Here is a 15,272-nt window from a genome sequence, read left to right as displayed (position 1 = left end):
TATTTCCTAAAAAAAATGTTTAGGCGTGCTCTCATTTTGACTCAAGAAAAATCATCATTTTATAGTTCAAATCAGGAAAAATAAATACAGTAAATGGACAAAACTGCAAAGATTCACAAAATGTTTAGGGGTATGCATCCCCCTGCATCCCCCCCCCGAAAAGAAAGCACTGAGTACTTCTAACTGAAAGCTGAAAACTTAACCTGAATTTTAAAATCCAATTTTTGTATTTCTGTGGGCTTCGCTATTCTCCCAGATAGGGTCTGGAAGTGTATTTTGCCACATTTAAATGGCCTTTCTCATGAATGGTTTGGCCTCATGCTGTACCATCTACAGGAGAAATCCTGAGCTCCAGTATGCTGGGCTGAGGGGCTCAGGATGAGATGAATCCCCGGCTCATTGAAAGGTACGTGAGGTATTTGAGGAAAGGCACTTGGGGAACAAACTGCTCAAATACTGGGGACTTTATTAAGGGTGCTAAGAATAGTGGGGAGGTCCTTATTCCCCACTCAGAGCAAATATCCCAGGATGGTTTAATAACCAATCCTTCTTTCCAGGAAAGTCTGGGAATTGTCTCAGAAGCGGCTTAGTCATGCTGGCCACATGACAGGGGAAAAATTGCCTGCGGACAAGCGCCAGCTCCCTTGGCCTGTAAAGTGAGATGAGCGCCGCAACCCCAGAGTCGTATGTGACTGGACTTAACTGTCAGGGGTCCTTTACCCTTTTAAGGGGAATAGGAGTCCCCTAAGAATTACTATTCCACTGCGGGAGGCAGTGGAAGACAGAAGTGCCTGGCGTGCTCTGGTCCATAGGGTCACGAAGAGTCGGACACGACTAAATGACTAAACAACAACAAAGAATTGTCACCACTCTACAGTCCCCCAGATTCTTGGGGGGGGGGACTACAACTGTTTAAAGTGGCCATTCAGAAGCAGTGAGTGCTTTTTTAAAAAAAATGTTTAGAGGTATTCTCATTCTGATTCAAGGAAATCACCATTTTATAGTTCAAATCGGGGGAAATAAATACCGTAAATGGACAAAAGTATAAAGATTCACAAAATGTTTAGGGGTATGTGTACCCCTGTGTACCCCCCAGAAAAAAGCACTGTTCAGAAGTAAGTTTTATGGAGTTCTATGGGGCTTGCACCCAGGAAAGTTGGTATAGGATTGCAAATGCAATCCTTAATATAAATACATTAAGCTGCTTTTACGGTTGCTTGCAATGAGTGGTACAGTGAAACCTCAGTTGTCGAACGTAATCCGTTCCGGAAGGCCGTTCAACTTCCGAAACGTTCAACAACTGAGGTGCAATGGCCAGTCAGCAAATTCCTTTTAAAAAATGGAAAAACACACCTCGGTAGCCATTTGACCTCTGAAGCACGTTCGAAAAAGGAAGCATTCACTTCTGGATTGTCGGTGTTTGGCTTCCAAATTGTTTGGCTTCTGAAGTGTTCGACAACCGAGGTTCCACAGTATTCAACTAGGTTTTACTCAGACCTATTAATAAGCCTATCTTCGTAATGTTCATTAATTTAAATATGTCTGCTCTGAATAAAACTTTGCTGACAAGCACCCAGTGCCCCCATGGATCTTTGGACCCCCATCAAAACCACACATAGGTATAATTTTTGTCTACAGGCCTGGCAGAGAAATGTACTGCCGAGCAAATGAAGTGGTGTTAAAATATACGTATCTAATGATTGACATCTCCCTCCTGAATGGTTTCCATTTTTCACTACTGAAATGAAGCAGTCGTTCAGAAAGAGCAGGGAGGGGAAGACAATTACATAGACTCCCCATCCCCAACTGGCCTACTAAAGAAATCAGGGTGACAATGAGTTTTCCTCCAGAAAACTTTGCTCTCCCATTTGAACCGGAGATCCTCAACAAGATCGCTTCTGCCGCTTTTATAAAGATAGCGGGAGAGGAGCTGGAGCTTGTCAGCAGATCGCGGAAGATTCCTTTTCCAGAAGCACAGGAACTCATAGATCTGCTCAGTGAGATTATCAGGGCACTTCAGTTTAATAAACGGAAGAGTGCTTCGGTGGAGAGGCAGACAGAGAGCGAGGCAAGAAGCGTTATCTTCCGACAGCTCGTGTGACAGCCAGTACAGTAAATTGTCCCACAGTGCATCTGCAAGTAAAAATATTAAGACAGTCATCATCAAATCTTTATTACAGTCATAGACCAGCATACGTAGGGTGGGGTACAACAATTTAGAATCTGTAAAAGGTTTTGGAAGGCTAAAAAGTATTAAAACAGAAGGTATATATAAAAGACTATAAGAATCTGAAAGAAATGAAAAGAGTCTAAAAGAAGGGTTAGAAGCATTAAACAGAAGTGGAAGTGCATAAAAGGTTAGTATATAAAAGACTATATCAATTTAGAGAGCACTCTGATGTTAGTGTTCATTAAATCTAGTTTGTGGCTAAGGGTTTTGTTTTAAAGGCACTGAATCGTATTTTAAAGGATTGAAGAAATCATAAGCATAAAAGATTTGAAGGAAATTAAGCCCCTTTGCTTCTTGAAAGAAAGGGCAGAGCAGGCGGAGATACAAAACCGACATGGCGACAATCGCACAACTGGCATTTTTGCACAATTCTTTTTCGGTTGCTTGGCTTTGCTGTGGTTGCAGCTCTGTGGTGGACCTAACTTAGATCAGGACCACAGTGGGAACAAATGGTTAAAACCTGTTCCCCTCTCTCTCCTCAGTGTAGTCCTGATTCATATTCACCCTCTACTCTATCATGGCTGCTATTTACTAAACAAACCACAATCACACAATAGCCAGTTGCACAATCATCACATCTGTTTTCAGGGCCACTGCTGTGCCACCTGTGCAAAGTGCTGTTGAAGTCACACAGGAAGAAAGAAAAACAAGGGATAATGGAAGGAACCTCCTGCCTGCCATTTTGCCTTTGTAAAACATGCCCTCCTCTGGCAGCTATTTTGCAGCTAAGAAGCAGCAATGAGGTACTCAGCTATACAGCTGCAAATAAAACATTTTAGGTGCATTTTAAGTGCATTATACAAATGTGACACTAGATGGCGATTGTGAGCTTACGGCAAATGCAATATACTGTATTGGCCCGAATATAAGATGCACCCGCAAATAAGCCGCACCTTTAAAATTCAAGGCTTATTCGTGGGTGTGGCCCGCCTCCTGGCACTACCTCCCCATGCCAGCGCTGGCGGCCCCCGTCCCCCATTAAGGGCGGTAGTGCCAGGAGGCGGGTGCCCAGCACTCGGTTCCGAATGTAAGTTACACTTTAACTTTTCACAGTAGGAATTTGGAAAAAAAAGTGCAGCTTATATTTGGGCCAATATGGTATATATTTTTAAACGCTATTTAAAAAAGCATTTTCACAGTGTTTTTTCTGTGTGTCTAGATTCCACCTAAGGATGTGGGCGGCACTGCGGTGTAAACCACTGAGCCTAGGGCTTGCTGATCGGAAGGTTGGTGGTTCGAATCCCCGTCACAGGGTGAGCTCCCGTTGTTCAGTCCCAACTCCTGCCCACCTAGCAGTTCGAAAGCACGTCAAAGTGCAAGTAGATAAATAGGTACCACTCTGGCGGGAAGGTAAACGGCGTTTCCGTGCGCAGCTCTGGTTTCACCAGAAGCGGCTTAATCATACTGGCCACATGACCTGGGAAAACTGTCTGCGGAGAAACGTCGGCTCCCTCGGCCAGTAAAACGAGATGAGCGCTGCAACCCCAGAGTCGTTCGCCACTGGACTTAACTGTCAGGGGTCCTTTACCTTTATCTTTAGATTAGACCAAGGACTTGAAGACAAGCTGAATGAATAACATGGCATTCAGCCCTGAGATTAAAACACTAAGAACACTGGGAATGTGATCCAGAAATGTGATCCACTCTTCATCATATCCTGTTGCTACTCGGCTAGGATTCAGACGGTCCTTAAATTCACAGGGTATGATTTCAGAGGAAACATGCGTGAAAACATGGCATACCATTCGCTGGGGTGGGAGTAGGCCTGGAAAAAAACTGGAAAAAATAGGGAAAAAACCCAGTTTTTTCCAAAGCTGTTTTTTCCTGCAGAAATTGAAAAAATAACAACAGCTTGATATAGTTTGAATATTCCACACACTTTTTTCATTTTTTTCCAGAACAAAATGGTTCCCCCCCCCCCCATTTTTCCTGGTTTTTCCCCAGGCCTTTCGATCTCTAGGTGGAAGTAGGGAGTCTTCTTACCCGATGAATCAGTTGACATTATTTTTGTGCTCTGTGGACGAATGATAAGCTTTTCCCTCTGTACAAGAAAAGGTGTTCAGAGAGGGAAAGAATAATTACTGAGGGATCAGAGAAGCAAACATGAAGCAAACAATAGTCAGTGTTGCTTTAGCAAAGGAGATGGAACCAAAAAACTAATGAAATTGTTGAAGTATAGGCTAAGATACATATGCTTGTAGATTACATTTTTTCTCCTAAATTTCAGCTGGCAGGATGGAGCAGTTTTGGTTTCTGGCTTCCCAACATGGATGGGTAACTGATTGTGGTAACTGAGAGGGGAAAGGTGGCCGGAAGGTTTTCCCCCACCCACAGTATGAGCAGACTGTTTTTCATCCACAGTGGTACCTTGGTTCTCAAACTTAATCCGTGCCGGAAGTCCGTTCCAAAACCAAAGCGTCCCAAAACCAAGGCGTGCTTTCCCATAGAAAGTAATGCAAAACGGATTAATCTGTTCTAGACTTTTAAAAACAACCCCTAAAACAGCAATTGAACATGAACTTTACTATCTCACAGGACCATTGATCCATAAAATGAAAGCAAGAATCAATCACAGTCACAAAAACAAATGATCTGAAAAAGCCTCAAAAAAGCAAAATAAATAGCAAAAACGAAAGCGCCAAACTTAATCCGTTCCGGAAGTCCGTTTGATTTGCAAAACGTTCAAAAACCAAGGCTCAGCTTCTGATTGGTGCAGGCGCCCCAGAAACAATAGCCAACAGCTGCATCGGATGTTTGGCTTCCAAAAAAGTTTGAAAACCGGTACGCATACTTCTGGGTTTTCAGGATTTGGGAACCAAGGCGTTTGAGTACCAAGTCGTTTATGAACGAAGGTACCATTGTATAGGAAGCCCTTACATCACAGCATAATCAAGGTCTTCTTCACCTTAATTTCCCTGTGGATGTGTCAGGTGAGCTGTGCAAATATCTTTTTTTCCTGCCCAACAGTGGTTAGAAGAAAGTTGCCTCTGGGCCTCTGTCTACAGCTACAAATGATACAGTGCAGCTCACTTCTTGCCAAGGAAGAGGGAGGGAAAAGAGAAAAAGAGAAAATGGCCCTTTGTCCCATTTGCTGCCCAGTGAATGGCTTCCCTCAGCTGCCTGCTATCTCTCCACCCACAATACCTTCCCCAAGGTGCAGTTTTGTAATTTTTTTTGGGGGGGGGAAGCAGGTTAGGGGAAAGTTGGCTATGGCACCCCCTTCCTACTGCCCATCTCCCCATTTTTAAGTTGCAAGGAGGAGGCACCTGCCAATGGATGCTGATCATATCCAGGAATTCGATGGATGAGGCAAAGCATTAAATGTAAGAGACGGTGCAGGGTTGCAAGAATGAAGTGTGTTTTGCTTTGTGGCAGACTTGCTGTGTGCACAACATACCCCCCAAAAAGAAAGAGTTTTATCCCTCCTTTTATGAAAAATGAACACTTGCTTCGCCCCTCTTTGGACAGGGATAGTCTAACTACTGTTGTCTATGCTCTGGTAACCTCAAGGTTAGATTACTGCAATGCGTTATATGTAGGGCTGCCTCTGAAGACAGTTCGGAAACTTCCTAGCACAGAATTCAGTGGCCAGCTTGCTCACCGGAGCAAGGCAGTTTGAGCATATTATACCCATCCCGGTCTGACTGTACCAGCTACCGATTAGTTTCTGGGCCCAATTCAAAGTTCTGGTTTTGACCTATAAAGCCTTCAATGGCTCAGGACCGCAATACCTCGAGGACCACCTCTTTCCATATGAACTTACCTGGACCTTGAGATCATCTTCTGAGGCCCTCCTTCGTGTGCCCCCTCCTTGAGAGGTCCGGAGGGTGGCAACACGAGAACGGGGCCTTCTCTGCAGTGGCTCTCCATCTGTGGAATGCTCTCCCCAGGGAAGTTCGCCTGGCGCCTTCATTACACACCTTTAGGTGCCAGGCAAAAACATTCCTTTTTTAACCAGGCCTTTGGTTGATCTGTTTGACATCCTATGCCCTTTTAAAATGTGTGATTTTTTTTGGGGGGGGGTGCAATTGGGTTGTTGTTTTTATTTTTATTATGTGTTTTGTGGTTCTTGTATCTTGGTTTTATTCTGTGAATCACCCTGAGACCCGTGGGCACAGGGCGGTATATAAATTCAATAAAGAAAATAAATAAATAAATTGAGAATGTGGGTAAACAACTTACTTTTGGCAAGGTTAGAGCCAATTTGCAGACAAGGTCTTCCTGCTGGTGGTCTTCAGACAAAAGAGGCTGCTCCCAGCTTTTAGCAATGGCTTCTTTGCCTACTTTGTAGAACAAGGCGGTTCCTTTGTAATGCGGTGAGCTGTAATTGCCAAATTCATCCACCTCCTTGATTTGCAGGTCAAGCCTTGGCTTTCTCTGCGCATGAAAAGTAAGCTTGTAGCTTTTTCCAAAGGCCTCCCCATCATCTGAATATACGCCATGGGGAAGAGAAAGTTGGGGGAAGGAGAAAAGATTAAGTAGATGCAATGGATCAGTATTCACCAATGTTGCATGCTTGATTTTTTAGCACACAAAATAAACCCTCCTCCAACCCCAAATATTACTTGTTTTCTCATTGGCTGTAGCTCCCGTGAATCATTCTCTCCTCGATGCCCAAATGCCACCACTGCTCTCCTCCATCACCACCCACACATTCTGAAGGGGCTGTATGAACCTACAGCTCCTCCCTTCTTTAGAGGACCTCTATGGGTGGATGTAAACACAGGCATAAATTAGATTGTTTTAACAAAGAAAAAAAATCCCTATGGAAAACCGTGTTTTTTTAATTTCCTGCTCTCTGGCGCCATCTGGTGTTGTGTGTTTATAGCGCATTCAAATCGCTGTTTCTTTCCTAATGTCGCTGAGTCCTGGGTGTGTTCATCTATTAGTACACTGTGTCCATTCACATGCAACCCAGACCATAAGGCGTGTAGGGCCACAGTGGGAGGCGACATGGACAGGGTTACCCCCTCCTGTACCCTTCAGAATGGGCCACTTACATGGAATGTAGTTGTGCAGCAGGAAATGGATTTACCTGAAGCATGAATATTTCCGCTAAATCTAAAATAAACCTGCTCCCCTTCTCTCAGCTTGAACTGCTGCGAGGGATCAGGAGGACCAGAGAAACCCTCCTCACGCAGTCCCTGCAGCTCCAAGTTCAGTTCCTTGGATGGAACGAGTAAGACAGCGACCTTGTACGGATCTTCTTTTTTCCGATAGAGCACCACTTTCACCATCGTGGTGTAGATGTCTTTCTCCATATCTTTAACAAGCTGAACTAAATGTGTGTTATCCACAGAAGAGGACAGGCGAAGAATAATAAAGCTGCGTTTTAAAAAGAGGGAAAGAAAATATATGTGGATCTGAACGTGTGTTCTTGGGCTGAAGCAAGCAAACAAAACTGTCAGTTGTGATTGATGCAGTTTTCATTTGCGTCAAGGCACTAGGAAAACCATTTCACTACGTTCAACCATTTCATTGGTGCAATATTATTATTATTGTTATTGTTATTGAATTTATATACTGTCCTATACCCGGGGGGGGGGGTCCTCAGGGCAGTTCACAGAATAAAATCATGATATAAAACCACAAAATACATAATAAAAATATTAAACAACAAACCCAATAAAGGTAAAGGGACCCCTGACCGTTAGGTCCAGTCATGGCCGACTCTGGCGTTGCGGCGCTCATCTCGCTTTCTTGGCCGAGGGAGCCGGCGTACAGCTTCTGTGTCATGTGGCCAGCATGACTAAGTCACTTCTGGCAAACCAGAGCAGCACACGGAAACACCGTTTACCTTCCCGCCGGAGCGGTACCTATTTATCTACTTGCACTTTGACATGCTTTCGAACTGCTAGGTTGGCAGGAGCAGGGACCGAGCAACGGGAGCTCACCCCGTCGTGGGGATTCGAGCCGCTGACCTTCTGATTGGCAAGTCCTAGGCTCTGTGGTTTAACCCACAGCGCCACCCATGCCCCTTCTAACAAACCCAATAGCCCCCCCCCAAAAAACCACATTTTCAAAGGGCATAGGATATAAATCATATCCAAGAATTCATATTAAAGAAAGCTACATCAGTTGGGAGCGCACTTATAAATGACACCCTTAATCCCATTTAAAAATTAGACATATTCTTACAATAAACAAATACAGTACCTCCAAACGGCATGTTATAATTCTTAGAGTTAATTCATAGGCTACTACGTATACAAACTAGAACCTATACTTTTATTATCTGATACATAGATCAAGAACATTTCTCTGTACATTCTACCGTCTCCGTGTTTAAATATATTAAGAAGGGACATCATTCGATTAAAGAACATTATTAAAAATAAATAAATCTGAAGTGTGTCCAATATATGGTACACTGTGAATTTCAGGGCTGGTTCTCACATTCCTTCATTCATTTTCTATAGCCTCATAGTGGTGACTTTCTTATGCAAATGGAAGCCAAGCCATATTTAGACATTACCATGCCAAGAGTGAAGATGGGTGCAGTGTGACGATGGTTTAGCCCCACTCCCAAGGACAAATGTCTTCCCCAAGCAAATTCACTGCCACATCTGCAGATGGAAAGGATTTGATTTTGTCTCACCTGTCTAAGGGCTCATCCAGTTCAAACGACACAAGGCCGTTCCGTGCATTTTGCACCGCGATCTCATCCAACACGGCCCATTCCTCTTCTCTGCTTCTGTACCCCAGTAATTTTAAGGATTCGTGGAGATTCTCTCCATGCTTTCTCGCAGAAGCACTCATCGCTCTGGAGAATCACAAGACTCAATAGTTACTTTAAAAACAACAGCATCCACAGCTTTCTGGAAATCAAAACACTTGTGAGAATCTGAAAATCTCTTTCTGTAAAATAGCATAAGCTGCTATATACAACAACAAACAATACAAGCAACATGAAGACCAGTATACAGTGGTACCTCGGGTTACATATGCTTCAGGTTACACACGCTTCAGGTTACAGACTCCGCTAACCTAGAAATAGTGCTTCAGGTTAAGAACTTTGCTTCAGGATAAGAACAGAAATTGTGCTCCGGCGGTGCGGCGGTGGCAGGAGGCCCCATTAGCTAAAGTGGTGCTTCAGGTTAAGAACAGTTTCAGGTTAAATACGGACCTCCGGAACAAATTAAGTACTTAACCCGAGGTACCACTGTACTAGATAGCACTGAACACACATCTGTCAATCTTTGTTCTTCTTATTGTAGTTGTAGCATATGGGTTGTAATGTGTGAAGTTTATATAGTTTTCATGTACACAGGTCATTGTTTCATATTTGAATACTTTTGTAGTTGTGCTGAAGAAGATTCCAGCGAAACAGTCAGATTATCCGGGATCACAGGATAGCATCTATTACTTTGTTTCAACTACAGTGGTGCCTCGCAAGACGAAATTAATCCGTTCCGCGAGTATCTTCGTCTAGCGGTTTTTTCGTCTTATTAGCGGCTTAGCGGATTAGCGCTATTAGCGGTTTAGCGGCTATTAAAGGCTTAGCGGCTTAGCGGATTAGCTGCTAAAAGGCTATTAAAGGCTTAGCGGCTTAGAAAAAGGGGGGGGGAGCGAAAAAAAAATCTCAAGACTCGCAAGACATTTTCGTCTTGCGAAGCAAGCCCATAGGGAAATTCGTCCTGCGAAGCGCATTGAAAACGGAAAACCCTTTCGTCTAGCGGGTTTTCCGTCTTGCGAGGCATTCGTCTTGCGGGGCACCACTGTATAGACTTATTATACTTCTACGGACTTTCAAAGATTGACAGGCATGTGTTCATTTGATTTCAAATATATTAGAGAATTTACAAGTGTACACATTTTGTTTTTGTTGTACTAAATCATGTATATCATGCAATAAGAATTGCAGTGCTATCTAGTATACTGGTCTCTGTGTTGCTTGTATTGTTTGTTGTGTTAAGTTTGCAACACAGGGGTTTGTTGTTCTGTAGAAGCTGCTATATAGCCTGTTTCAAGGAACTGTAGAGTCGGAAGGGACCTTGAGGGTCATCTAGCCCAACCCCCTGCCACGCAGGATTTTTTTGCCCAACATGGGATTTGAAACCATAACCCTGAGATTAAGAGTATTATGCTCTACCAACTGAGCTAGTTCTGTTGTCCAAAGTGAAAAGTTAACCTCTTCTGTTTAGATCCTTGCATCCTTTCTAGTCAGTAGTCAGCACTGGTGGTTTCCATAACTGCCACCAATGGCCTACGTTAAAGCTAGCATTTCACATTATTTCCAGTGTTCACGTTCTGGGTGCCAATGGGTAGCCAAAATTGTACCACCCATGCACAAGAGTCAGGAGTCTTGGAGGAATCACAAGATTTACAGAAGTACAAAAAACAACAACACAAAAAACCAAAAAACCAAACAAAAAACCACAGTTCTGAAAAAATGCTAAGTGGAAGAGACTTGCTCCACCGCAAACCCCCCCCCCCCACAACAATTGCTCAGTGGAAACTGAATGTGCTCAGTGAACATACAAGGTGCGACCAGAAAGTTTGGTGAATGGTCACAGAAATCAGACAGTGAGAAATATTCAAACATACAATCAGCATTGGAAACCCACGAAATGCTCACAATTGTGTACGGAGTTGAAGCTGTAACTCGAAAGACAGTGTACGAGTGGTTTAAGAGTTTCCATGAAGGGTGGAAAACCATCAAAGATGGCAGACCGTCGATGAGCAGAACAGAGGCAAATGTCGACAGAGTTCGTGAGTTATTGATGGGGGCGGGATCAGCATTTGTCCATCCAAACGATGGTGGAAGAATTGTATATTCCACGTGAAATCGTTACTGAGGTTACTGAGTTGTCCCACCCTCCATATTCTCCGCATCTGGCCCCACTGGATTTCCAAAACTGAAAACTGTAACATTTTACAAATCCAAGGTGCTGCGATGAGGGAACTGAAAGCAGTATGAAAAAAGGACTTCTCCAGAGGTTTCCACAGTTCTACGAACGTTGTCAACGGTGCATTGTATCAGAGGGGGGTTATTTTGAAGGCCTGCAATATTCAAATATTTCTCGCTGTCCGATCTCTGTGACCATTCACTGAACTTTCCAGTCTCACCTTGTTGACCAACTGTTGACAGGGGAAATGGAAACCTGAGAGGACAGCGTGTAATGGAACAGAGGGACTGGAATCCAGAAGAGCAGCATTCCACATTGCAGTGTTTTGTTGTACATCCCTCTTGTTCAAATAAAATCACTTTCTGGAATGTATCTGAAGCCACACCTTTTAGCAGGCTGGATGCTATTTTTAGAGGGGGGGAATCTAATTTGATTACAGAAAAATAAATCAAATCAAATACGGAAGCTACCTAGGAAAGGTTGCTGAGAAATTTCAGGCTGGCTTTTGAAGCTCTTAAGGAGCTGAACTTTGTACGGAGGTCCTGAGCTGCCCAGAGGACAAGACTCGCTGATATGGTCCAAAGGAAAGCAGAGCAATACATCTGGCACCAGCTTGGCTTGTGTTGCCAAAAGAAGGCATACAAGGTTCCATCCAACCAATTTGGGGCTGCACTCCGAATATGTGTAGGGTTTACCCCTTAGTCTTTTCTTCTCCTGAAGATGTTCTGCTGTCAGAGACTGTGCTGAGGAGGGCTGCACTGAGGAGGAATGGTGGGAGCCTCCCCCTCCCCCTGCTCTGGATCCTGATTCTTCCCAGGAGCAGGAGGACAGTATAGATTTGGAACAGTGGTTTGCAGAGGGGCATAGTTCAGAAGGCAGAAGCTGGGAAATACTGGATGGGGAACAGCTAGGCAAAGAAACACTGGGAGAGAGAGGGTTAACAGATTCACTGTCTCTGGAAAGCATTCATCCACTCTTCCCAAGGTCAAGAAGAGCTCAGAAAGTCTCAGAACAGAAAGCACACAAAGCACAGAGGGTATAGACTCAGATTACAAGATGTAGAGGTGACGTGGATTAATAGGGACGGAAGGGGGTGTGAACCTTAAGTGGGAGCACCGCCATTTCTAGGAGATGAGTTCTTTGTTCTCTTGCTGTGATTATTAAAGTTTCTAACTGGTAAGAAGACTTTCCTTTGTTCTGCTTATCTACTGCCATGGGGGGGAGGCAGTGGAAGTTTAGGAGCAGAGTTGAACTCCACTCCCAGGTTGATGAGCCCTTCTCATTTCCCGCTGCAGCATGTGCAGAAACCGCCTTCTTGACCATTGGTCCCTTCCACACAATCCACCAGAGCCTGTCTTCACATGCAGGGGAAGACCCTAACTCACCCAGGGTTTGAGACCCATCAGCTACCCTCACCTGGTTTAGCCGGCCAGTCAAAACCATTCCCTTGGTGTGGCCACTGTCACATGCTGACAGCCTCTAGGAGCCCCAGGTGAGAGCTGAGTTCAGAATGGGGACCAGAAGTAGACAACCTACCCCCAGAAGAAGCATGACTTGTCCCCCCACGAAAGGTTCTATCCCTCCCCTAACCTCCCATGCACCCCTTATTGGCTCTGGGGTCCAATAATATCTGATACTTTGTCACTCACAAAACGTTGCCCTCTCTGCAGAGTGAGTACCTACAGGAACGGGTTTGAAATATTTATATGTTTCATTAAAAAATATTCATATACCAGCTTTCGGCATAGGAAAGGTCTCCGGGATGCAAGGATACATCTTAATACAATAAAAACTGGCAGCAGGAGAAATTTAAAAAACCACCGCTTAAAAAACAGCATGGGGGGGGGGAAGAATACAGTCGTACCTTGGTTCTCAAATGCCTTGGTACTCAAATGCTGAGAACCTGGAAGTAAATGTTCTGGTTTTCTAACATTTTTTGGAAGCCGAACGTCCGATGTGGCTGTTGGCTATTGTTTTTGGGGCACCTGCACCTTGGTTTTTGAACATTTCAGAAGTCAAATGGACTTCCGGAACGGATAAAGTTTGGCCCTTTTGTTTTTGCTGTTTATTTTACGTTATTGTTTTGGGGGCTTTTTCAGTTAATTTGTTTTTGTGACTGTGTGGAACCCAGTTCAGCTACTGATTGATTGATTGTGTGACTGCGGAAATGGCTAGTACATAACAATCAGTGCAGATAAGAATTTTTATTTTATTTTAATTTTTATCATCTACAATACTGTCTTATTTTTTTATAGTACAGTACATTGATTCTTGCTTTCATATTATGGATCAGTGGTTTCGTTAGATAGTAAAATTCATGTCAAATTGCTGTTTTAGGGGTTGTTTTTAAAAGTCTGGAATGGATTAATCCATTTTGCATTACTTTCTATGGGAAAGCGTGCCTTGGTTTTGGAACGCTTTGGTTTTGGAATGGACTCCCTGAACGGATTAAGTTTGAGAACCGAGGTACCACTGTATTCATATACCAGCTTTTGGCACAGAAAAGCTCTCTGGGATGTGAGCATACATCTTAATGCAATAAAAACTGACAGCAAGAGAAGTTTTAAAAACAATCACTTAAAAAATAGCATGGGGGAAAAAGAATAACCATACTATGAAAAACCCATTAAAAGCTTGGAAACTTAATGTTGTCTGTTGTATTTTTTTTAAATAAAAAAATATAAATGCATGGTTTCCAAGGAACTTTTTTGTCTCACCGAAATTGATGCACAGTTGTAACTCTGGGTATAGATGCACTCATAGCTCTCCCCTGCTCTTTCTCATTTCCTTCCATCTTCTTTTCTTGATTTGGAGGGCAAGGCAGAATAATTGTGATGGATTTGTTGAATGGCCGCGATGAAGGATGTTGCAGATACACCAGAGGGCTAGTAGACACCACTGAATGATACATGTCGTTCTTTGTTTTTAACATGGAAATCAGGGATGGCTCAATTGGTTGCACCTGCATAAATATTGTGGTTTTATGATTTTAGCATCACTTGTTGCCAGAAAAATCTACATTTCTGAAATTTGCCTTCATACCAGTGAAATATAAATGCCTCCCCGCCCTCTTTAATTCACCTTGTTACAAATATTCTTTCTAGCAGGACGTCTGTAAATGACATTCTATCTATATTTATTTAGTCAACACGAAGCATGTTTTAATAAATACAGTGGTACCTCGGGTTACATACACTTCAGGTTACACATTCCGCTAACCCAGAAATAGTGCTTCAGGTTAAGAATGTTGCTTCAGGATAAGAACAGAAATCAGGCTCCGGTGGCACGGCAGCAGTAGGAGCCCCATTAGCTAAAGTGGTGCTTCAGGTTAAGAACAGTTTCAGGTTAAGAATGGACCTCCGGAACGATTTAAGTACTTAACCTGAGGTACCACTGTAAAACCTTCACAATGTGTCTTTATTGATGCCATGCAGCTTTTAATGAGTTGCACTGTTATAGTATCAATAGGTTACAGCTGTAATCCTAAACACATTTACTAGGAAGTAACCCCATAGTGGGGACATAGTGGAACATCCTTCTGAGATTACACAGGACTGCAGCCTGTTTGTGGAACAAATATCTACCAGAATTAGGGAAACTAGCTTAAAAGAGCAGGACAACAGAAAGCGCTGATTGGTGTAACAGAGTTAGAATAAGAGAATTGTCCATGTTATTACCATTATTATTGATCATTCTTCACAGTCAAGCAGACCCAACATCTGTGGGCAGAACCATTGGGATGACTTAAGCCATCAGGAGTTCCCATCACCAATCCAACAAGCTGATTTACAGATTCCTGGGCCTAACACTCCTGGCAGCATCCTACATTTTAACTCCCCCCACAATTTCTCTGGGGCCCTGGCACAGTGTTGCTCCAGGGCCAGCTAGACTGACTTGTGTGTGTGTGTTATTGATGCACCTGCCTACCCTCACCATGGGGAGATGCCAAAGGATCCTGCCAAACGTGGCACCAGTCCTGTATTATTTATTACCCCACCTTTCCTCCGGAAAGCTCAAGGTGCCCTATATCTTTCTCTTCCTCCACATTTTATCCTCCCAACAACCATGTGAGGTTGGTTAGGCTGAGAGTGAGTGACTGGCCCAAGGTCCCCTAGTGAGTTTCGTGGCGGAGTCCATATCCTCCAACATTTCTCTGATGAAAACAGAGACATACCCTCCAATATTTCTCCAAT

The 15,272-nt window shown here is 43.5% G+C and overlaps 1 protein-coding gene across 2 annotated transcripts in view; it reads right to left on the bottom strand.

Moving 5' to 3' along the window:
* The window catches only part of DTHD1 (death domain containing 1), a 30,891-nt gene continuing 15,619 nt past the window's right edge, over positions 1–15,272 (bottom strand). The window contains exons 5-10 of one of the 2 annotated variants that reach the window (XM_081019864.1): positions 13,797–14,041; positions 8,829–8,993; positions 7,266–7,555; positions 6,413–6,657; positions 4,214–4,271; positions 1–2,133 (exon numbers count right to left, since the gene is read on the bottom strand). In XM_081019864.1, coding sequence (XP_080875990.1) covers positions 1,784–2,133; positions 4,214–4,271; positions 6,413–6,657; positions 7,266–7,555; positions 8,829–8,993; positions 13,797–14,041 — 1,353 coding nt within the window. In that variant the 3' untranslated portion in view covers positions 1–1,783. Of the gene's footprint in view, positions 2,134–4,213; positions 4,291–6,412; positions 6,658–7,265; positions 7,556–8,828; positions 8,994–13,796; positions 14,042–15,272 lie in introns of both variants that reach the window. The other variant, XM_081019865.1, reaches the window with a different exon arrangement.

The sequence above is a fragment of the Podarcis pityusensis genome (genome assembly GCF_964106645.2).
Source record: "Podarcis pityusensis genome assembly, chromosome: 9".
Classification (NCBI taxonomy): Eukaryota; Metazoa; Chordata; class Lepidosauria; order Squamata; family Lacertidae; genus Podarcis; species Podarcis pityusensis.
Note: the sequence above shows the minus strand (reverse complement) of the source record. Positions and strands in the feature narration are given on the sequence as shown.